At 46.5% G+C, this 25,000-nt stretch overlaps 1 protein-coding gene across 7 annotated transcripts in view; it reads right to left on the bottom strand.

Annotated features, from left to right (window-relative positions):
- Positions 1-3,216: 3,216 nt before the first annotated feature.
- The window catches only part of LOC117741582 (autophagy-related protein 16-2), a 27,067-nt gene continuing 5,283 nt past the window's right edge, over positions 3,217-25,000 (bottom strand). For 2 of the 7 annotated variants that reach the window (XR_004610746.1, XR_004610748.1), the window contains exons 7-12: positions 22,656-22,739; positions 22,511-22,564; positions 22,338-22,437; positions 18,061-19,007; positions 17,353-17,458; positions 17,204-17,274 (exon numbers count right to left, since the gene is read on the bottom strand). Coding sequence is in view for 4 of the 7 variants with exons in the window: in XM_034548704.1 (XP_034404595.1) it covers positions 3,502-3,595; positions 4,168-4,269; positions 8,343-8,390; positions 8,609-8,788; positions 10,938-11,043; positions 11,106-11,223; positions 11,932-12,003; positions 17,204-17,274; positions 17,353-17,458; positions 22,338-22,437; positions 22,511-22,564; positions 22,656-22,739 (1,135 nt within the window). In the remaining 3 variants the exon portion in view is untranslated. Of the gene's footprint in view, positions 3,596-4,167; positions 4,270-8,342; positions 8,391-8,608; positions 8,789-10,937; positions 11,044-11,105; positions 11,224-11,931; positions 12,004-17,203; positions 17,275-17,352; positions 17,459-18,060; positions 19,008-22,337; positions 22,438-22,510; positions 22,565-22,655; positions 22,740-25,000 lie in introns of those variants that run through there. The other 5 variants (XM_034548704.1, XM_034548707.1, XM_034548706.1 and 2 more) reach the window with 5 other exon arrangements.

Raw genomic sequence — 25,000 nt, 5'->3', positions numbered from 1 at the left:
GTTGAGGGCAAGAGATCATCAATCTTGCCTCTAATAGTTCAAATCTTTTCATTGAAGAAGTCCATGAAGTCATTACTACTGAGGTCTATAGGAATACACGGCTCCACAGAGCTGTGACTCTCTGTCAGCCTGGCTACAGTGCTAAAGAGAACCCTGGGGTTGTTCTTATTTTTCTCTATTACTGATGAGTAATAGGCTGCTCTGGCATTACGGAGAGCCTTTTTATATGTTTTAAGACCATCTCTCCAAACTAAGCGTGATTCTTCCAGATTGGTGGAACGCCATATGCTTTAAAGCTTTGGTGAAGTTTGCTTTAGGTCGCGGGTCTGAGGGTTCTACCAGGGAGCAAACCTCCTTTGCCTCACTGTCTTCTTCTTCAGAGGGGCTATCGAGTCTAGTGTCATTCTCAGTGAGCCTGTAGCACTATCGACAAGATGATCAATCTGGGACGGACTAAAGTTATCACAGGAGTCCTCCGTCACATTGAGACGTGGTATTGAATCAAATGCAGAAGGAATCGCGTCTTTAAATGTAGCTACAGCACTGTCAGTTAGACATCTGGTGTAGAAACTTTTGACTAACGGTGTACACTCCGGGAGTATAAAATCAAAAGTTATGAGGTAATGGTCTGACAGAAGAGGGTTCTGTGGGAAGACCTCCAAATGCTCAATGTCAATGCCATATGTAAGAACAAGGTCGAGGGTGTGGCCAAAGCAGTGAGTGGGTTTCTGTACTCTGACAGAAGTCAATCGAGTCCAACAATGAGATAAATGCAGTAAGGCAATCATTATCAACATCCACATGAATATTAAAATCTCCTGCAATAATAACCTTATCAGTTTTAAGGACTAAACTTGATAAACACTCTGAAAATTCAGATATAAATTCTGAATATGGACCTGGTGGCCGGTACAGTATAACAAATAGGATTGGCTGTAATGTTTTACAGGTTGGATGTGAAAGACTAAGAACAAGGCTTTCAAATGAGTTGTAGTTTAGTTTAGGTTTAGGATTCATTAATAGGCTTGAGTCAAAGATGGCTGCTACTCCACCTCCTCGGCCGGTGCCTCGAGGAATGTGAGTATTAATATGACTTGGAGGAGTTGATTCATTTAGGCTGACATATTCTTCATGGCTCAGCCAGGTTTCAGTAAGACACAATAAATCAATGTGATTGTCTGATATTAAATCATTTACTAATACAGCTTTAGATGACAGAGATCTAATATTTAGGAGTCCACATTTAATGATCCTGTTTTGTTGCACTGTTGTAGTAGTGATGTTAACCTGTATGAGGTTATTTAGTATGACTCCTCTTCTGGTTACTTTTGATTTAATTAATTTAAGTGGCCGTGGGACAGACACAGTCTCTATAGAGTTAAGGTTAAGGGTGGGTAACTGCTCCAATGGAAGTGCAGAGAAGGTGGAAGACTACAACTCTGCTTCTGCTTCCTGGTCTGAACTCTGGGTCATGGATTAAGTCCGTTAATCAACTTCGCCATGTTCACAGAAATGAGACGCGCTCCATCCCAAGTGGGATGAATGCCGTCTGGACTCATCAGATCAGGCTTTCCCCAGAAAGTCTGCCAGTTATCTATGTAGCCCACATTGTTTGCTGGGCACCACCTGGACAACCAGCGGTTGAATGACGACATGCGGCTATACATGTCATCATTGATCAGATTGGGGAGAGGGCCAGAGAAAACTACGGTGTCCGACATTGTCTTGGCATAACCACACACCGATTCCACATTAATTTTAGTGACCTCCGACCGCCGCAGTCGGGAGTCATTACCGCCGGCGTGTATTATAATCTTACTGTAACTACGCTCATCTTTAGCCAGCAGTTTTAAACAAGATTCAATGTCGCCCGCTCTGGCCCCCGGGATGCATATGACTTTGGTCCCTGGCTTCCCTATCTTCACGTTTCTGACTATGGAGCTACCTATAACCAGAGTGGGTTTCTCAGTGGGTGCGTCGCTGAGTGGGGAAAACTGGTTTGAAACGTGTAGAGGTTGGTGGTGCTCAGTGGGCTTCTGTTTAGACTTAAAACCCCTTTGAACAGTCACCCAGCCATCCGGCTGCTCGGGGGCTGCCGGGGGACAGCTAACAGAGGCTAACGCTAAAGGCTCCGCACCGGCTATGGGGGGTGGCGAGCTAACTAGCGTAACTGTCTGAGCTTCGATGGTGCGGAGCCGTGCATCTAACCCACTTAGAACTGCCTCCAACCAGCAAATGAACTACACTTGTTGCATGTACTGTTATCATTAAGAGAGGCAGAGGAATAGCTCTACATGAGACACTCTGAGCAAGAGGGAGAGGAAGACATCACAAGCTGCTAAACTGGCAACCGGAAGTGATGCAATACGCTTACCGGAAGAGAGAGAGCGATGCGTTCAGGAACCTCCAGAATTGAATTGAATTGAAAATAATACATGTTATTCTCCTGGTGTCCACTAGGGACATTAATACTGTATTATAGAGATGATACATGTTGTTCTCCTGGTGTCCACTAGGGGCATCAATACTGTATTATAGAGATGATACATGTTGTTCTCCTGGTGTCCACTAGGGGCATTAATACTGTATTATAGAGATGATACATGTTGTTCTCCTGGTGTCCACTAGGGGCATCAATACTGTATTATAGAGATGATACATGTTGTTCTCCTGGTGTCCACTAGGGGCATCAATACTGTATTATAGAGATGATACATGTTGTTCTCCTGGTGTCCACTAGGGGCATCAATACTGTATTATAGAGATGATACATGTTGTTCTCCTGGTGTCCACTAGGGGCATTAATACTGTATTATAGAGATGATACATGTTGTTCTCCTGGTGTCCACTAGGGGCATCAATACTGTATTATAGAGATGATACATGTTGTTCTCCTGGTGTCCACTAGGGGCATCAATACTGTATTATAGAGATGATACATGTTATTCTCCCGGTGTCCACTAGGGGCATCACTACTGTATTATAGAGATAATACATGTTATTCTCCTGGTGTCCACTAGGGGCATCACTACTGTATTATAGAGATGATACATGTTATTCTCCCGGTGTCCACTAGGGGCATCACTACTGTATTATAGAGATAATACATGTTATTCTCCCGGTGTCCACTAGGGGCATCACTACTGTATCACGGACACTGCAGTGTTTGATGTGATGCATCATAATCCCTTGTTGATAATCGACTCATCACAACTATTCCTCAATATTTCATTTATTCATTTTAATATATAAATCAACAGTGTTTTACGAGTTGTTATGATAATATCAATATAACATTTGATGGCAGTCTTGTGATGGTCTGTCCCCGTCTCGGTCCTCACGTCCGTCTCTCTTGGTCTTTTGTGTCTCATTGGTTACTTTCTCCAGTTAAAAAGATTAATGTTGTTGTATTAATTCTTTCCAGTTATGTTAAAGTCTCACATCCCTTCAACAACAACAACAAACAGAATAGTTCCTATTGACAGCTCTCATTGGATGGCCTCAGATGTCACTCCAGAGGACAGCCCGCCTACTCTGGTCCACACTGACGACATATTCACCGGACAGAGACCAGGACACGGCACTGATGGGTGCACTGGGGGGGGTTATGAAGATAAATCAGATCACTGGATGACGTAACATTGTATTTATATATATATATATATATAGTATATAGTATATATATAATATATATATATATAGTACATAGTATATATATAATATATATATATATATAAATAATATATATACTATATATATATTATATGTATATAGATAATATATATACACTATATAATATATAATATATATACACTATATAATATATAGTATATATATATATTATATATAATATATATACTATATAATATATAGTATATATATATTATATATAATATATATATATATATTATATATATTTATATTATATATATTTATATTATATATACACTATATAATATTGGAACGACATCTGCTCAACCTGATGAGCAGTTTATATATTTGATGTCATTTTTCTAGTATTCTTTTAAATGAAATAAATGAGTAAATAATGTCGTAGATCTTGAATAACGGGAATTCCTCCAATGTTTCTATTGAACCTGAAATGATACAAGTTAGTTTGTGACCGATTGATTTGCGTATGGATCGGCTGATTGGCTAATCGGTTACCTGTGCTGGCCAGGGAGGCGGGTCTCCAGGTTGCCAGTGGTTACGTTCCAGATGTAAACGCCTCCATTAGCTGATCCGGCCGCGAGGAAACAACCATCTGGACTGAAGAGAGAATAACTTTATTAAACCATTTATTTATAATAATGATAATGATAATGATGATAAAACTGATGATAATGATGATAATAATAATAATAATCCAGGGTATTGACGGGAGAATTAATCAATAAAATTAAATATCAACCAATGAGGACCGGACATGAATGTGTAAGTGTGTGCGTGTGCGTGTGTGTGTGTGTGTGTATATGTGTGCGTGTGTGTGTGTGTGTGTGTGTGTGTGTGTGTGTGCATGTATGTGTGCGCGTGTGTTTGTGTGTGTGTGTGTATGTATGTATTTATGTATGTGTGCGTGTGTGTATGTATGTGTGCGTGTATGTATGTATGTGTGCGTGCATGTGTGTGTGCATGTGTGTGTGTATGTGTGCGCGTGTGTTTGTGTGTGTGTGTGCATGTGTGTACGTGTGTGTGTGTACATCGAGTGTATCGAGTCTATCAAGTGCATCGAGTCCATCGAGTCTATCGAGTCTATCGAGTGTATCGAGTCTATCGAGTGCATCGAGTCTATCGAGTGCATCGAGTCTATCGAGTGCATCGAGTGTATCGAGTGTATCGAGTCTATCGAGTCTATCGAGTGTATCGATTGTATCGAGTCTATCGAGTCTATCGAGTGTATCGATTGTATCGAGTCCATCGAGTCCATCGAGTGTATCGAGTCCATCGAGTCCATCGAGTGCATCGAGTGCATCGAGTCTATCGAGTCTATCGAGTGTATCGAGTCTATCGAGTGTATCGAGTCTATCGAGTCTATCGAATGTATCGAGTGTATCGAGTGCATCGAGTGCATCGAGTCTATCGAGTCTATCGAGTGTATCGAGTCTATCGAATGTATCGAGTGCATCGAGTGCATCGAGTCTATCGAGTCTATCGAGTGTATCGAGTGTATCGAGTCTATCGAATGTATCGAGTGCATCGAGTGCATCGAGTGTATCGAGTCTATCGAATGTATCGAGTGCATCGAGTCTATCGAGTGCATCGAGTCTATCGAGTGCATCGAGTGCATCGAGTCTATCGAGTCTATCGAGTCTATCGAGTGCATCGAGTCTATCGAGTGCATCGAGTCTATCGAGTGTATCGAGTCTATTGAATGTATTGAGTCTATCGAGTGTATCGAGTGTATCAAGTCTATCAAATGCATCGAGTCTATCGAGTGTATCGAGTGTATCGAGTGTATGGAGTCTATTGAATGTATCGAGTGTATCGAGTCTATCGAGTATCGAGTATCGAGTGTATCGAGTATCGAGTGTATCGAGTACATCGAGTGTATCGAGTGTATTGAGTCTATCGAGTGCATCGAGTCTATCAAGTGCATCGAGTCTATCGAGTGTATTGAGTCTATCGAGTGTATCGAGTCTATCGAGTGTATTGAGTCTATCGAGTGTATCGAGTCCATCGAGTGTATCGAGTGTATCGAGTCTATTGAATGTATCAAGTGTATCGAGTCTATCGAGTGCATCGAGTGTATCGAGTCTATCGAGTATCGAGTATCGAGTGTATCGAGTATCGAGTGTATCGAGTACATCGAGTGTATCGAGTACATCGAGTGTATCGAGTGTATTGAGTCTATCAAGTGCATCGAGTCTATCGAGTGTATTGAGTCTATCGAGTGTATCGAGTCCATCGAGTGTATCGAGTGTATCGAGTCTATTGAATGTATCAAGTGTATCGAGTCTATCGAGTGCATCGAGTGTATCGAGTGTATCGAGTGTATTGAGTCTATCGAGTGTATCGAGTCTATCGAGTGCATCGAGTGTATCGAGTGTATTGAGTCTATCGAGTGTATCGAGTCTATCGAGAGCATCGAGTCCATCGAGTGTATCGAGTCTATTGAATGTATCAAGTGTATGGAGTCTATTGAGTGCATCGGGTGTATCGAGTATCGAGTGCATCGAGTGTTTGGAGTGTATGGAGTCTATTGAATGTATCGAGTGTATCGAGTCTATCGAGTGTATCGAGTGCATCGAGTGCATCGAGTCTATCGAGTGTATCGAGTGTATCGAGTCTATCGAGTCTATCGAGTGCATCGAGTGCATCGAGTGCATCGAGTCTATCGAGTCTATCGAGTGTATCGAGTGCATCGAGTCTATCGAGTCCATTGAGTGCATCGAGTGCATCGAGTCTATCGAGTCTATCGAGTGCATCGAGTCTATCGAGTCTATCGAGTGCATCGAGTCTATCGAGTGCATCGAGTCTATCGAGTCTATCGAGTGCATCGAGTCTATCGAGTGCATCGAGTCTATCGAGTCCATTGAGTGCATCGAGTGCATCGAGTCTATCGAGTCTATCGAGTCCATCGAGTGCATCGAGTCTATCGAGTCCATTGAGTGCATCGAGTCTATCGAGTGCATCGAGTGCATCGAGTGCATCGAGTGCATCGAGTCTATCGAGTCCATTGAGTCTATCGAGTGCATCGAGTCTATCGAGTGTATCGAGTCTATCGAGTGCATCGTGTCTATCGAGTGCATCAAGTCTATCGAGTGCATCAAGTCTATTGAGTCTATTGAGTGTATGGAGTCTATTGAATGTATCGAGTGTATCGAGTCTATCGAGTGTATCGAGTGTATCGAGTGTATCGAGTCTATCGAGTGCATCGAGTCTATCGAGTGTATCGAGTGTATCGAGTCTATCGAGTCTATCAAATGTATCGAGTCTATCGAGTGCATCGAGTCTATCGAGTGCATCGAGTGCATCGAGTCTATCGAGTGTATCGAGTCTATCGAGTGCATCGAGTCTATCGAGTCTATTGAATGTATTGAGTCTATCGAGTGTATCGAGTGTATCGAGTGTATCAAGTCTATTGAGTCTATCGAGTGTATCGAGTGTATCGAGTCTATCGAGTGTATCGAGTCTATTGAATGTATCAAGTGTATGGAGTCTATTGAGTGCATCGAGTGTATCGAGTCTATCGAGTGCATCGAGTGCATCGAGTGCATGGAGTCTATTGAATGTATTGAGTCTATCGAGTCTATCGAGTGTATGGAGTGTATGGAGTCTATTGAATGTATCGAGTGTATCGAGTATCGAGTGCATCGAGTGTATCGAGTGTATTGAGTCTATCAAGTGTATCGAGTGTATCGAGTGTATCGAGTCTATCGAGTGTATCGAGTCTATCGAGTGCATCGAGTGCATCGAGTGCATCGAGTGCATCGAGTCTATCGAGTGTATCGAGTGCATCGAGTCTATCGAGTGTATCGAGTCCATTGAGTGCATGGAGTCTATTGAATGTATTGAGTCTATCGAGTCTATCGAGTGTATGGAGTGTATGGAGTCTATTGAATGTATCGAGTGTATCGAGTATCGAGTGCATCGAGTGCATCGAGTGCATCGAGTCTATCGAGTGTATCGAGTCTATCGAGTCTATCGAGTGCATCGAGTGTATCGAGTGCATCGAGTGTATTGAGTCTATCGAGTGTATCGAGTCTATTGAGTGTATCGACTGTATCGAGTCTATCGAGTGCATCGAGTGTATCGAGTGTATCGAGTGCATCGAGTCTATCGAGTGTATCGAGTCTATTGAGTGTATCGACTGTATCGAGTCTATCGAGTCTATCGAGTGTATCGAGTGCATCGAGTGTATCGAGTGCATCGAGTCTATCGAGTGTATCGAGTCTATTGAGTGTATCGACTGTATCGAGTCTATCGAGTGTATCGAGTGCATCGAGTGTATCGAGTGCATCGAGTCTATCGAGTGTATCGAGTCTATTGAGTGTATCGAGTGCATCGAGTGTATCGAGTGCATCGAGTCTATCGAGTGTATCGAGTCTATTGAGTGTATCGACTGTATCGAGTCTATCGAGTGTATCGAGTGCATCGAGTCTATCGAGTGTATTAAGTATATTAATACCATGACGAACATGAGCTACAGTACAAGTACCCTTAGAAAGCCAGAATGAGAAAGGGGAGGGGCCAACTCTGGATCTTTGGTTTACAAATCACAAAGTATTGAAGTATTGATCCTCCTCATAAACGTATTTGGACACAATCAATCAATATTCATATATATATATATATATATATATATATATATATACACACATACACAGTATATGTGAACTCACCTGATCACCGCTTTGGTGCTGTCGCTGCCACACTTAAAGCCCTCGGCTCTGGAACACACACATAAACAAACACACACACACACAAACATAAATAAACACAATCAAACAAACACAAAAACACAGACAGAAACATAAATAAACACAAACAAACATAAAAACAAACAAATACACACATACAAACATAAATAAATAAACACAAACAAACACACACATTGAAACACAAACAGACACACAGTCAGTGAATGGGCTTCAAAACACACACTCACGTCATGAAAGTGGGTGTGTCCTCATACCTGAAGCACAGGCGGTCGTGGCTCCGCCTCCTCAGGTCGAACAGCTGGAGGCAGTCGTCACGGCAGCAGCTGAGCAGCTGGCGCCGGTCACTGCTGATGTCCAGCGACGTCACTCTGCCCCAAACAGGAAGCTGCTGCACGCAGCCGGCCGTCCTGAGGGAGTCATGTGACTTTATGAGTGACTTGTCATGGTGAGCGGCCTCCTGCTGTGGCCCTGCTGATGCCCCGCCCCCTCCTCTCTACCTCCTTCTGGTTCATGGATTGTGGAGGTCTGGATCGTGGTCCTTGCCTACTACTAATTATTCATACATTCTGTCATATTCATTGAATGTTTATGTAACTCTCTTCATCTGGTCACATGACATCTATTGTTCATCTGGTCACATGACATCTATTGTTCATCTGGTCACATGACATCTATTGTTCATCTGGTCACATGACATCTATTGTTCATCTGGTCACATGACATCTATTGTTCATCTAGTCACATGACATCTATTGTTCATCTGGTCACATGACATCTATTGTTCATCTGGTCACATGACATCTATTGTTCATCTGGTCACATGACATCTATTGTTCATCTGGTCACATGACATCTATTGTTCATCTGGTCACATGACATCTATTGTTCATCTAGTCACATGACATCTATTGTTCATCTGGTCACATGACATCTATTGTTCATCTGGTCACATGACATCTATTGTTCATCTGGTCACATGACATCTATTGTTCATCTGGTCACATGACATCTATTGTTCATCTGGTCACATGACATCTATTGTTCATCTGGTCACATGACATCTATTGTTCATCTGGTCACATGACATCTAGTGTTCATCTGGTCACATGACATCTATTGTTCATCTGGTCACATGACATCTATTGTTCATCTGGTCACATGACATCTATTGTTCACCTGGTCACATGACATCTATTGTTCATCTGGTCACATGACATCTATTGTTCATCTGGTCACATGACATCTATTGTTCATCTGGTCACATGACATCTATTGTTCATCTGGTCACATGACATCTATTGTTCACCTGGTCACATGACATCTATTGTTCATCTGGTCACATGACATCTATTGTTCATCTGGTCACATGACATCTATTGTTCATCTGGTCACATGACATCTAGTGTTCATCTGGTCACCTGACATCTATTGTTCACCTGGTCACATGACATCTATTGTTCATCTGGTCACATGACATCTATTGTTCATCTGGTCACATGACATCTATTCTTCTGTCCATCTGGGGAGAGGGATCCTCCTCTGTTGCTCTCCTGAAGGTTTCTTCACTTTTTTCCCTGAAAGGTTATTTTTGGGGAGTTTTTCCTGATCCGATGTGAGGTCAAAGGTCAGGGATGTCGTATGTGTACAGATTGTAAAGCCCTCTGAGGGGAGTTGTGATTCATGATTCTGGTTTATATAAAATAAACTGAATTGAATGAGTGAGGAACAAGATGAAACTAAACTTACTGACTTTAATAAAAACATACTCAAACAGTGCTTTTTGGTTTGCTCCGTTGGCTGAGCTGTTGCTAGGTAACAGTTGCCCCGGCGACGGCAAGGAAGACGAATAAGCTGTCACATGATTTCAATCTATTGTTTTATTGTTTCTATTGTTTCTATTCAAGAAATGATGAAGAGGAGGTGATAAAGAGGAAGTGATGAGGAGGAGGTGAAGAAGAGTTGATGAAGAGGAGGTGATGAAGAGGGGGTGAAGAAGAGGTGATGAAGAGGGGGTGATGAAGAGGGGGTGATGAAGAGGAGGTGATGAAGAGGGGGTGATGAAGAGGAGGTGAAGAAGAGGTGATGAAGAGGTGGTGATGAAGAGGAGGTGATGAAGAGGGGGTGAAGAAGAGGTGATGAAGAGGTGGTGATGAAGAGGAGGTGATGAAGAGGGGGTGAAGAAGAGGTGATGAAGAGGTGGTGATGAAGAGGAGGTGATGAAGAGGGGGTGATGAAGAGGGGGTGATGAAGAGGAGGTGATGAAGAGGAGGTGATGAAGAGGGGGTGATGAAGAGGGGGTGATGAAGAGGAGGTGATGAGGAGGAGGTGAAGAAGAGGTGATGAAGAGGAGGTGATGAAGAGGTGATGAAGAGGTGGTGATGAAGAGGAGGTGATGAAGAGGGGTGAAGAAGAGGTGATGAAGAGGTGGTGATGAAGAGGAGGTGATGAAGAGGGGGTGATGAAGAGGGGGTGATGAAGAGGAGGTGATGAAGAGGGGGTGAAGAAGAGGAGGTGATGAAGAGGGGGTGATGAAGAGGAGGTGATGAAGAGGCTCACCTGGTGTCCCAGACTCTGATCTTGGAGTCGAAGTGTCCGCTGATGACGAAGTTCTCAGAACAAACCAGATCGCTGCAGTAAGAAGACACTTCAACTACCTTCACACCTGCAGAGAGAAATGATCAGTTATTGATAAATTATGAGTTATTGATCACTGATCAGACTCACAGGCGGCTCTCTGCAGGTCCCACAGTCTGATGCTTCTGTCTGCGCTGCCCGTCACCACCTGATGGAGACCACTGAACCGCGCTGCTGTCACCTTCCTACTGTGACCTGTGAGGGTCACCTGAGACAGGTGAGACGCAGAGAGAGAGACAGGTGAGAGAGAGACAGACAGGTGAGACAGATGAGACGCAGAGAGAGAGACAGGTGAGAGAGAGACAGACAGGTGAGACGCAGAGAGAGACAGGTGAGAGAGAGACAGACAGGTGAGACGCAGAGAGAGAGACAGGTGAGAGAGAGACAGACAGGTGAGACGCAGAGACAGACAGGTGAGACAGATGAGACGCAGAGAGAGACAGGTGAGAGAGAGACAGACAGGTGAGACGCAGAGAGAGACAGGTGAGAGAGAGACAGACAGGTGAGACGCAGAGAGAGAGACAGGTGAGGCGCAGGGACAGACAGGTGAGACAGAGAGAGACAGATGAGAGGCAGAGACAGACAGGTAAGAGAGAGACAGACAGGTGAGACGCAGAGACAGACAGGTGAGACAGAAAGAAAGACAGGTGAGACGCAGAGAGAGAGACAGATGAGACAGACAGGTGAGACGCAGAGAGAGAGACAGGTGAGACGAAGAGACAGGTGAGACGAAGAGAAAGACAGACAGGTGAGACGCAGAGATACAGGTGAGACAGAGACAGACAGGTGAGACGCAGAGAGAGAGACAGGTGAGACGAACAGAAAGACAGACAGGTGAGACAGAGATAAAGACAGACAGGTTAGACAGAGAGAGAGTGTATGTATGACAGTTGATGTTCATGTTGGTGATGGTTACCTTGGGAACGGAGTCATCTAGCCGCCACAACAAGGCCGACTTGTCGTAGGAGGCAGCAAGGATCCTGAAACCCTGAAGACATGTCCACAGATATAATACAGGGGTCAGAGAGACAGGGGACAGAGGGATAGTGGAGAGAGAGACAAAGGACTGAGAGACAGGGGACACATAGAGGACAGAGAGACAGGGGACAGAGGGATAGTGGAGAGAGAGACAAAGGACTGAGAGACAGGGGACACATAGAGGACAGGGAGACAGGGGACAGAGGACAGAGGGATAGTGGAGAGAGAGACAAAGGACTGGGAGACAGGGGACACATAGAGGACAGAGAGGCAGGGGACAGAGGACAGAGGGATAGTGGAGAGAGAGACAAAGGACTGGGAGACAGGGGACACATAGAGGACAGAGAGACAGGGGACAGAGGGATAGTGGAGAGAGAGACAAAGGACTGAGAGACAGGGGACACATAGAGGACAGAGGACAGAGGGATAGTGGAGAGAGAGACAAAAGACTGAGAGACAGGGGACACATAGAGGACAGAGGACAGAGGGATAGTGGAGAGAGAGACAAAGGACTGAGAGACAGGGGACACATAGAGGACAGAGGGATAGTGGAGAGAGAGACAAAGGACTGAGATACAGGGGACACATAGAGGACAGAGGGATAGTGGAGAGAGAGACAAAGGACTGAGAGACAGGGGACACATAGAGGACAGAGAGACAGGGGACAGAGGACAGAGGGATAGTGGAGAGAGAGACAAAGGACTGAGAGACAGGGGACACATAGAGGACAGAGGACAGAGGGATAGTGGAGAGAGAGACAAAGGACTGAGAGACAGGGGACACATAGAGGACAGAGGGATAGTGGAGAGAGAGACAAAGGACTGAGATACAGGGGACACATAGAGGACAGAGGGATAGTGGAGAGAGAGACAAAGGACTGAGAGACAGGGGACACATAGAGGACAGAGGGACAGAGGACAGAGGGATAGTGGAGAGAGACAAAGGACTGAGAGACAGGGGACACATAGAGGACAGAGAGACAGGGGACAGAGGACAGAGGGATAGTGGAGAGAGAGACAAAGGACTGAGAGACAGGGGACACATAGAGGACAGAGAGACAGGGGACAGAGGGATAGTGGAGAGAGAGACAAAGGACTGAGAGACAGGGGACACATAGAGGACAGAGAGACAGAGGACAGAGGGATAGTGGAGAGAGAGACAAAGGACTGAGAGACAGGGGACACATAGAGGACAGAGAGACAGAGGACAGAGGGATAGTGGAGAGAGAGACAAAGGACTGAGAGACAGGGGACACATAGAGGACAGAGGACAGAGGGATAGTGGAGAGAGAGACAAAGGACTGAGAGACAGGGGACACATAGAGGACAGAGAGGCAGGGGACAGAGGACAGAGGGATAGTGGAGAGAGAGACAAAGGACTGAGAGACAGGGGACACATAGAGGACAGAGAGACAGGGGACAGAGGACAGAGGGATAGTGGAGAGAGAGACAAAGGACTGAGAGACAGGGGACACATAGAGGACAGAGAGACAGGGGACAGAGGGATAGTGGAGAGAGAGACAAAGGACTGAGAGACAGGGGACACATAGAGGACAGAGAGACAGAGGACAGAGGGATAGTGGAGAGAGAGACAAAGGACTGAGAGACAGGGGACACATAGAGGACAGAGAGACAGGGGACAGAGGACAGAGGGATAGTGGAGAGAGAGACAAAGGACTGAGAGACAGGGGACACATAGAGGACAGAGAGATAGTGGAGACATAGACAGAAGACATGGGAGGACAGAGAGACGGAGGACAGAGAGACAGGGGACAGAGAGACAGGGGACAGAGAGAAAGGGGACAGAGAGAAAGGGGACAGAGAGAAAGGGTACAGAGAGACCCTCCTCTCTGGCCTCCTCTGTTCTGTCTTCAACCGATTCCTTCTCACTCATGCATCCTAACTCTGCCACTGACACTCTCCTCTCTACGCTGTCGTCCTCTCTTGAGTCTCTCTGTCCTCTTACGACTCGAAAGGTCCTCAAGTCCTCTTACGACTCGAAAGGTCCTCAAGTCCTCTTACAACTCGAAAGGTCATCAAGTCCTCTTATGACTCTAAAGGTCCTCAAGTCCTCTTACGACTCTAAAGCTCCACAAGTCCTCTCCGGCTCCGTGGCTGTCCGAACCGGTGCGCGCCGAGAGAGCCACTATGCGAGCATCGGAAAGGAAATGGACGAAAATCCAAACACACCAGCGACCTGCTCGCCTATCACTCTCTTCTCTCCTCCTTCTCTGCGTCCATCTCTGCAGCCAAAAGTCTGTTCTACCAATCCAGAATCGAATCCTCTTTGTCTAACCCCAACAAACTCTTCTCTATCTTCTCCAACCTCCTTGACCCCCCTGGTCCCCCCCCCTCCCTCCACCCTTCTACCAAGACACTTTGTTGACTACTTTACAAAAAAGATAGACGACATACGCTCTTCATTTACTAATCCATCTTCCATAACTACACCGCCAGTAACTTCACCTTCTTCCCCCTTGTTTTCCTCTTTTATCCCCCTGACTCCTAATCAAGTTCTTACCTTGGTAACCTCTGACCCCCCAACCACCTGCCCCCTTGACCCCATCCCTTCTCACCTTCTCCAGTCCATTGCTCCGGACCTTCTTCCCTTTCTCACCCATCTTATTAACACCTCCATCTCAACCAGCTGTTTCCCTAACTCTCTGAAGGAGGCGGAGTCAACCCTCTCCTGAAGAAACCCACTCTCGACCCATCTGAAGTCAACAACTACAGACCTGAAGTCAACAACTACAGATCTGAAGTCAACAACTACAGACCTGTCTCTCTCCTTCCCTTCCTCTCCAAAACTCTAGAGCGAGCTATCTTTAACCAAGTCTCCTCCTTTCTCCACCATAACAACCTTCTAGACCCCCACCAGTCTGGATTCAAGGCCACTCAACAGAGACTGCCCTCCTTGCTGTCTCTGAACAGCTTCACACTGCTAGAGCAGCCTCTCTCTCCTCTGTCCTCATCCTTCTAGACCTTTCTGCTGGCTTTGACACAGTGAACCACCAGATCCTCATGTCCTCCCTCCAGGACCTGGTATCTCAGGCTCTGCTCTCACTCTTCTCATCCTACCTCACCGACCGCTCTTACCGGGTAACCTGGAGAGGATCTGTGTCTGAGCCTTGTCCTCTGACTACTGGGGTCCCTCAGGGCTCAGTCCTTGGTCCTCTTCTCTTCTCTCTGTACACCAACTCTCTCTCTCTGTCATTCGCTCACATGGCTTTACCTACCACAGCTATGCTGACGACACCCAACTGATCCTCTCGTTTCCCCAATCTGAAACACAGGTAGCAGCATGAATCTCTGTCTGTCTGACTGACATCTCTCAGTGGATGTCTGACCGACATCTCTCAGTGGATGTCTGACTGACATCTCTCAGTGGATGTCTGACTGACATCTCTCAGTGGATGTCTGATTGACATCTCAGTGGATGTCTGACCGACATCTCTCAGTGGATGTCTGACCGACATCTCTCAGTGGATGTCTGACTGACATCTCTCAGTGGATGTCTGACCGACATCTCTCAGTGGATGTCTGACTGACATCTCTCAGTGGATGTCTGTCTGACATCTCTCAGTGGATGTCTGACTGACATCTCTCAGTGGATGTCTGATTGACATCTCAGTGGATGTCTGACCGACATCTCTCAGTGGATGTCTGACCGACATCTCTCAGTGGATGTCTGACTGACATCTCTCAGTGGATGTCTGACCGACATCTCTCAGTGGATGTCTGACTGACATCTCTCAGTGGATGTCTGTCTGACATCTCTCAGTGGATGTCTGACTGACATCTCTCAGTGGATGTCTGACTGACATCTCTCAGTGGATGTCTGACTGACATCTCTCAGTGGATGTCTGACTGACATCTCTCAGTGGATGTCTGATTGACATCTCAGTGGATGTCTATCTGACATCTCTCAGTGGATGTCCGCTCACCACCTGAAAATTAACCCGGACAAGACTGAACTTCTCCTCCTTCCAGGAAAAGTCTCTCCCACCCACGACCTGACTATTAACTTCAACAACTCAGTGTTGGCTCCGACTCCGACTGCCAGGAACCTCGGTGTGACACCTGTCAGTCAACTCTCCCTGACTGCCGACATTACCACTACAACACGCTCCTGTAGGTACATGTTGTACAACATCAGGAGAATACGACCTCTTCTCACTCAGAAGGCGGCACAGGTTCTGGTCCAGGTTCTGGTCCAGGTTCTGGTCCAGGCTCTGGTCCAGGTCCTGGTCCAGGCTCTGGTCATCTCACAGCTAGACTACTGTAGCTCCTCCTTCAGGTCTACCTGCTAATGCCATTCGACCTCTGCAGCTCATCCAGAATGCAGCTGCTCGACTGGTCTTCAACCTCCCGAAATTTACCCACAATCCTCCGCTCCTCCGAGATCTTCACTGGTTACCGGTGGCCGCAGCATCCGCTTCAAAACATTGGTACTTGCGTACCGTGCTGCGAACAGATCGGGTCCAGTCTACATCCAGGACATGGTCTAACCTCACATCCAGGACATGGTCTAACCTCACACCCAGGACATGGTCTAACCTCACATCCCAGCTTGTTCACTTCACTCGGCTTCTGCCAATCAGCTTGTAGCTCCGTCACTTCGAGCTAAACACTCAACTAAATCACGACTGTTTGCTGTGCTGGCTCCTCATTGGTGGAACGAGCTCCCCATTGACATCAGGACAGCAGAAAGTCTCTACATCTTCCGTCGCAAACTAAAAACACATCTTTTTCGACTATACCTTGAATAGGGAAGGTAGAGCCGTAGTAGCACTTTAGTAGCACTTAAATGTCCCTTACCGATAGCACTTTGTAGTTTAGCACTTTAGTAGCACTTAAATGTCCCTTACCGATAGCACTTTAGTAGCACTTAAATGTCTCTTACTGATAGCACTCTGTAGTTTAACGTTATTGAAGAAATTGTACTTGCTTGATTCTTGTTGTTCTGAGTTTGGACTCGTGGTTTAATGCACTTATTGTAAGTCGCTTTGGATAAAAGCGTCAGCTAAATGTCATGTAATGTAGAGGTAACCTAGGTTAAGCCCCTCCTCCTCTCATATCATTGTAGAGGTAACCTAGGTTACGCCCCTCGTCCTCTCATATCGTTGTAGAGGTACATTAAGTTAAGCCCCTCCTCTTCTTATATCGTTGTAGAGGTAACCTAGGTTAAGCCCCTCCTCTTCGCCGTCTCACCGCGGGGTCGAACTCGATGCATGTGATCCCCTCTGCACTACCCTCCAGGGTCGCTCTGTGAGTCATCGAGCCTGGTGACATCGTCAGTGATCAGTGAGGTCATCACGATGATGTCATAGTGATGTCATAATGACAAAAGAGACACTCACCTGCGTGGACCTCCCACAGCATCACCACTCGGTCCGTCCCTCCGGTCGCCAGCAGGGAAGAGCTGGAGCTGAACCTCACAGCGTTAATGCCTTGCTGATGGGCCTCCTGCAGACAGGCAGGGAGAGAGATTGATTGTCTAGGGTCTTTATTTCTCAATCAAATCAGTTATACAGTGCATCAAATCCTTACAACAAAACTAAAACATGCAACACAAAACAAACAAAACCAAAGAAGATATTAGTAAAGAAAAAAACACAAGTCAGAAGTTCAGAACCAGAGCATCTCCTCTGACTGAACACAGGACGTCCTTCAGAGCCCAAAAGTTCACAAAGAGTTCTGTGTTGTTTGTGAGTCTGTAGAAACCAAACTCCACCCTGAGCCGAGCAGTCAGGAGTCCCGTCAGCATCAAACTCACGTCTTCTGACCCTTTACCCAACACACGGTTTTTCCTTGTTTTTCAAATTGCCAGTTTGGCCAGTCCTGAAAGGAAGTTCATTAGTGTGTGTACAAGCTTCTTTTTTTCCAGAGTAATTTGGACCATAAATAAACAGACGGAAAGAAAACCGTTCTCCTAAGCCCTGAAACCACGCCTGCAGGCGGCTGAAGAGTCTCACCAGGAGCACTCTACAAACAGATGATGGATGATTTCTGTCTGAGAGCAGAAAGGACAGCCGTCCCCTGCGCCAGGATCGAGGTGCACCAGATACCTTTTCGTAGCTATGGCCCCATGTACAATCCTCCACTGGAGGTCTCCTGTCCGTTTGTCTACGGGGGGTCTGTACAGGGACCGCCAACTGCCCCGTGGGGAGGAACCCGTGCCAAAAGACTCGGTCCACCTCGACACCCTCACCCCTGCCAGAGAACGCAAGTTAGAGACCTTCACACTGACCTGGTACGTTGCTTTACTCCCCAGAGTCTCAAAGTCCCCCAACTGGGGTGTCTTTAGAGACAGCAGGATGTCCTCCTCCTCCTTCCACTGTCCAACAGGACAGACAACCAGGGGTGGGAAGACATACTCACACTCATCGTCCCATTGGTCAGATACTGTGGGGTCCCCAACAAACGCTCTGAGGGCTTCTAGCAGAGAAGCACAGACCTCCTCCACCAGCCTGAGCAGCAGCCTGCTGGACTGGATGTTGGTCAGCTCCGCAAGCTGAGAGATGGAGGTCTTCATTAGATGACCCAGCTTCACACAGCCGGCCTCTATCAGTCTGGATCTCAGGCTGGCTGACGTCAGGACCTGGGATGAGACGTAGCTGCTCCCAAACAGCGGCTCCTCAAAGAGCCACATCCCTGGTGTTGTCACAGCTCTCCGGTGAACTGTAAACACCTGCCATGCCTGTAGGACGGACTGGTAGAACGGTGTCAGACCAGTTAGGTCTACTGACTGGGGCTGAAGTAGAAATAGGTGCTTATCATACCCTAACCGTCCAGCCTTCCTCAGCAGCACACAGGCAGTGTCAGTCCATGGCAGGCCAAAGCTGTACAACAGCCTCTGAGCCGTCTGCAGTCTGAAGGCTGTTATGCGGGATGCAATGTCCACCAGGCCCTGTCCTCCCTCCTGGACCGGCAGGTACAGCACCGCAGACCTCAGCCAGTGAAGCCCGGACCAGAAAAAGTCCACAACTGCCCTGTGGATTCTCTCGATCAGGCCCTGTGGTGGAGGTAGGACTACAAGTCTGTGCCAAAGGGTCGAGGCAACCAAGTTATTGACAATTAGGACCCTCCCCCTGTAAGAGAGCTGAGGTAGCAGCCATTTCCACTTAGACAGTCTGGTACACACTCTCTCCATAGCACCCTCCCAGTTCTGTCTCTGGAACTCCTCTGTACCCAAGAAAACACCCAAAACCTTCAAGTCCTGCCTACCCCATCTAATGCTTCCTTGTAGTTTTGGTGTTTCTTTGTTTAACCACTGTCCAACCTGCAAAGCTTCACTCTTCCCCCAGTTTACCTTTGCTGAAGATGCCCTCTCATACAAAGCTAAAGTGCTCCCTAGAACATCGACATCCCTCTGGTCTTTGACAAACACATTAACATCATCAGCATATGCTGACACCACCAGGGAGGGCCGCTGAGGCAGCCCAGGCAACATGAGTCCTGACAGACGGGATCTCAACCTGTGTAGAAGGGGTTCAATGGCAATAGAATATAACTGTCCAGAGATAGGACATCCCTGTCTAATGCCTCTCTGGACCTGGGCTGGACAGCTCAGCGCACCCCCCACCTTCACCAAGCAAGACACTTCCTTGTACATCAAACCCAACAATGACACAAACCCTTCACCAAAACCAAAAGCCCTTAAAGTGGAAAAAAGAAAAACATGATCGACCCGATCAAACGCCTTTTCTTGATCTAATGATACAACACCAACATCAACATTATACACTTTACAAAGATCCAACAAGTCTCTCATGAGAAAAATGTTGTCCATGATGGACCTGTCCGGTACACAGTAAGACTGGTCTCTGTGGATTATAGTCTCTAGAAAGTTCTTGAGCCGGTTAGCGAGCACCTTGGAAAGGAGTTTATAGTCCGTGCATAACAACGCCACCGGCCTCCAGTTTTTCAGAAGGGACAAATCCCCTTTTTTGGGTAACAGTGACAGCACTGCATGCCGACATGTTGCCGGTAACAGGCCTATCTGGGCACACTCCTGCAGCACCTCCCACAGGTCGGCTCCCAAACACTTCCAGAAGTGCTTATAGAAATCTGCAGGCAGCCCGTCCAGTCCAGGAGCTTTTCCAGCAGTCATCTGACCCACAGCAGTGGTCAGCTCCTCCAGGGAGATGCTGGCATCCAGGACAGCTCTGTCCTCGGGACCCAGCTGAAGAAGGTCTTGAAGCAGCTCGTCAACACTCTCCCTGTGGTTATCCTCCTTCCTGAAGAGGGCACTGTAGAAACTTACAGCATGCTGTCTCATTTCGGCCGGGTCAGTCGTCATCACACCATCAGGGAGGCGAAGAGACACCATCTGTTTGGTCCGAGAGACGGACTTCTCCAGGTTGAAGAAGTAGGAAGTCGGAGCATCCATGTCCCTAACATTGGTGAACCTTGACCTGACCAAAGCCCCCTTAGCTCGTTCTCGTAAAAAAGAACCTAGCTGTTGCTTCTTCTGCTGAAGCCTGTGAGTGTCTGTGCTGGTGTTAGTGAATAGATTGTGCTCCAAAGCCCTGATCTCATTCCCTAGATCCTCAATGAGCCTTTTGACTCTTACTGTGGAGTGACTTGTGTATTGTTGAACAAAGACACGTATGTGTGCCTTTCCTACATCCCACCACTGACTCAGGGACTCAAAATCGCTCTTCTTCCCTCTCCAGATCCCCCAGAAAGCCTCAAACTTTTGACAGAAATCACTGTCCTGAAGCACCTGAATGTTAAAGTGCCAGTGAGAACTACCCTTGGTGGTTGGTGAGGTGTGCACATCTAAAGTGACTAAGTGATGGTCGGTGAATCCTACTGGGTGAATGTGACTGTTTAATAATCTGTTGCTAAAACTATGTGAAATGTAAACCCTGTCTAGCCTGGCTGCCCTAATGTTCCCATCCAACACCTTCACCCATGTGTACTGCCTAGCCCTGGGATGTTTGACCCTCCAAACGTCCACTACACCCGACTCCGCAATCACCTGTGACAAAGTGCGGAAGACCTAGGAGTTTTTCGTTGGAGTCAAGACTCGGAGGATAAAGACCTAGGAGTCTTTCGTTGGAGTCAAGACTCGGAGGATAAAGACCTAGGAGTCTTTCGTTGGAGTCAAGACTCGGAGGATAAAGACCTAGGAGTCTTTCGTTGGAGTCAAGACTCAGAGGATAAAGACCTAGGAGTCTTTCGTTGGAGTCTTCGGTGGTGGCTGAGGGCGGCTGAGTATAAACATTTCTCTGTGATAATGTGTTTTCTCCTCATACCTGTGTGCACATCTACTTGTAGATATTATAGACCACGGACTCGTTCACACATGTACCAAAATCCCTCCTCTCTTATTTATCCCACCCGCTCCACACAGACCCAGCACCTCGTCACAGGGGGCCTCTGGAACTGCCAGTCAGCTAACCGCAAGGCAGACTTCATCTCTGGCTTCGCTATCAAGCAATCGCTGGACTTCCTGGCTCTCACTGAGACTTGGATCACACCAGACAACACATCAACCCCTGCTGCTCTCTCCTCGGCCTTCTCCTTCAGCCACACACCCAGACCCTCGGGTCGGGGTGGTGGTTCAGGTCTACTCATCTCACCCAAATGGAGTTTTCCACTATTTACCCCACTGTCTTTTGAGTTTCATGCAGTGACGGTTACTCATCCGGTTCATCTAACCATTGTTGTTCTCTACCGTCCTCCTGGTTCCTTGGGAGACTTCTTGGAAGAACTAGACGTCCTCCTATCAAACAGAAAACGTCCCCCCCCTCATCCTTCTGGGCGACTGTAACATCCAGACTGAGAAGTCATGTGACCTGCTACTCTTACTGTCTTCCTTTGCTCTCTCTCTCAGTCCTTCCCCTCCTACTCACAAAGCTGGACACCACCTTGACTATATGTTCACCAGAAACTGCTCTACATCTAACCTCACTGTAACTCCACTTCCTGTCTCTGACCACTTCTTCATCTCTTACTCTCTCCCACTCTTTGGAACTGACAACCCTCCCACAACGGACTCTGCACCTGCACCCTCTCACCCTCCTCTCTGGCCTTGTCTGTTCTGTCCTCGTCAACCCTCCCTTCAACTGACTCCTTCTCACTCATGCATCCTGACTCCTGACGCAGACGCAGAAAGTCTCTACATCTTCCGTCGCAAACTAAAAACACATATTTTTCGACTGTTGGTGGTTCAATCCCCGCCCTAGTCCATGTGTCCTTGAGCAAGACACTGAACCCTGAACTGTCCTACAGTTAATGTAACATGATAGTAAGTCGCTTTGGATAAAAGCGTCAATAAATGTAATGTAATGTATTCAGTGTGTATATTCAGTGTGTACTGTGTATACATTTTTACCAGGACTTGCAGCGCCCTCACAGGGACCCGGGAAGACAGACCCACAGGAAGCACCAGGTCCTCCTCCAGGCTGCAGACTGAGTGGCCCCGCCTCCTCCTGCTGACATCACACAGTCACATGACTCACTTTGGCTCAATGAAACAGAGACGGTGAACGTGACAGGAGGACTCACTCGAACAGCTCTCTGATGGAGGACAGGATCCTCGGGGATGAAGCCGACAAAGACCTGAGACCAAAGGAAACTCTTAACTCATCAAAGAGGCATCAATAACCAATACTGTTGCTTCATAGATCTTGGAAGGGATGAAGGTCTGAACCTGAACAGTCTGGTGTGGCCTCCAGACTCCTGCAGGTCCTCAGCCTTTGGAGACGTGGATCTGGAGGTCCCAGCGCTGGAACAACTGAAAAACATCCTCACCATCATCATCATAACCATCATCACCACCACCATCATCACCACCACCATCATCATCATCACCATCACCATCATCACCATCATCAAAGACCTCAGTAGTAGTAGTAGTGCCTCAGTAGTAATGACTTCATGAACTTCTTCAATGAAAAGATTTGAACTATTAGAGGCAAGATTGATGATCTCTTGCCCTCAACTACTGCCGATCTGTCATCAAGAGGAGTGGCCTTGGAAACGGCTGTATGTCCTGGTGTATATTTGGATAGATTTTCTCCCATTAACCTAGACCAATTGTCCTCAACGGTTTCTACTTCTAAACCGTCTACCTGTCTCTTAGACCCCATCCCAACAAGGCTGCTTAAAGACGTGTTGCCTTTAATTGGCACCTCTCTGCTGGATATTGTTAATGTGTCTTTGCTAACAGGTCATGTACCACATTCCTTCAAAGTAGCTGTAATTAAACCTCTGCTGAAGAAGACCACTCTTAATCCAGAGGTGTTGGCTAACTACAGACCGATCTCTAACCTTCCCTTCCTCTCTAAGATCCTGGAGAAAGTAGGACTCATCTCTGTACTGGTCTTGTTAGACCTTAGTGCTGATAAAGGACTCATCTCTGTACTGGTCTTGTTAGACCTTAGTGCTGATAAAGGACTCATCTCTGTACTGGTCTTATTAGACCTTAGTGCTGATAAAGGACTCATCTCTGTACTGGTCTGGTTAGACCTTAGTGCTGATAAAGGACTCGTCTCTGTACTGGTCTGGTTAGACCTTAGTGCTGATAAAGGACTCATCTCTGTACTGGTCTGGTTAGACCTTAGTGCTGATAAAGGACTCGTCTCTGTACTGGTCTGGTTAGACCTTAGTGCTGATAAAGGACTCATCTCTGTACTGGTCTTGTTAGACCTTAGTGCTGATAATGGACTCATCTCTGTTCTGGTCTTGTTAGACCTTAATGCTGATAAAGGACTCATCTCTGTACTGGTCTTGTTAGACCTTAGTGCTGATAAATGACTCATCTCTGTACTGGTCTTGTTAGACCTTAGTGCTGATAATGGACTCATCTCTGTACTGGTCTGGTTAGACCTTAGTGCTGATAAAGGACTCATCTCTGTACTGGTCTTGTTAGACCTTAGTGCTGATAATGGACTCATCTCTGTACTGGTCTTGTTAGACCTTAGTGCTGATAATGGACTCATCTCTGTACTGGTCTTGTTAGACCTTAGTGCTGATAAAGGACTCATCTCTGTACTGGTCTGGTTAGACCTTAGTGCTGATAATGGACTCATCTCTGTACTGGTCTGGTTAGACCTTAGTGCTGATAAAGGACTCATCTCTGTACTGGTCTTGTTAGACCTTAGTGCTGATAATGGACTCATCTCTGTACTGGTCTTGTTAGACCTTAGTGCTGATAAAGGACTCATCTCTGTACTGGTCTTGTTAGACCTTAGTGCTGATAAAGGACTCATCTCTGTACTGGTCTGGTTAGACCTTAGTGCTGATAATGGACTCATCTCTGTACTGGTCTGGTTAGACCTTAGTGCTGATAAAGGACTCATCTCTGTACTGGTCTTGTTAGACCTTAGTGCTGATAATGGACTCATCTCTGTACTGGTCTTGTTAGACCTTAGTGCTGATAAAGGACTCATCTCTGTACTGGTCTTGTTAGACCTTAGTGCTGATAAAGGACTCATCTCTGTACTGGTCTTGTTAGACCTTAGTGCTGATAAAGGACTCATCTCTGTACTGGTCTTGTTAGACCTTAGTGCTGATAAAGGACTCATCTCTGTACTGGTCTTGTTAGACCTTAGTGCTGATAAAGGACTCATCTCTGTACTGGTCTTGTTAGACCTTAGTGCTGATAAAGGACTCATCTCTGTACTGGTCTTGTTAGACCTTAGTGCTGATAAAGGACTCATCTCTGTACTGGTCTTGTTAGACCTTAGTGCTGATAAAGGACTCATCTCTGTACTGGTCTTGTTAGACCTTAGTGCTGATAAAGGACTCATCTCTGTACTGGTCTTGTTAGACCTTAGTGCTGATAAAGGACTCATCTCTGTACTGGTCTTGTTAGACCTTAGTGCTGCGTTCGACACCATTGATCATGACATCCTATCACAGAGACTGGATCAGTCGATTGGCATTTCAGGTACCGCACTAAGTTGGTTTAAATCCTATTTATCAGATCGATCTCAATTTGTATTTGTAAACGATGAAGCCTCAATGACCACCAACGTTAATCACGGAGTTCCA

Source organism: Cyclopterus lumpus, chromosome 13, assembly GCF_009769545.1.
Source record: "Cyclopterus lumpus isolate fCycLum1 chromosome 13, fCycLum1.pri, whole genome shotgun sequence".
In the NCBI taxonomy this organism is placed as follows: domain Eukaryota; kingdom Metazoa; phylum Chordata; class Actinopteri; order Perciformes; family Cyclopteridae; genus Cyclopterus; species Cyclopterus lumpus.
Note: the sequence above shows the minus strand (reverse complement) of the source record. Positions and strands in the feature narration are given on the sequence as shown.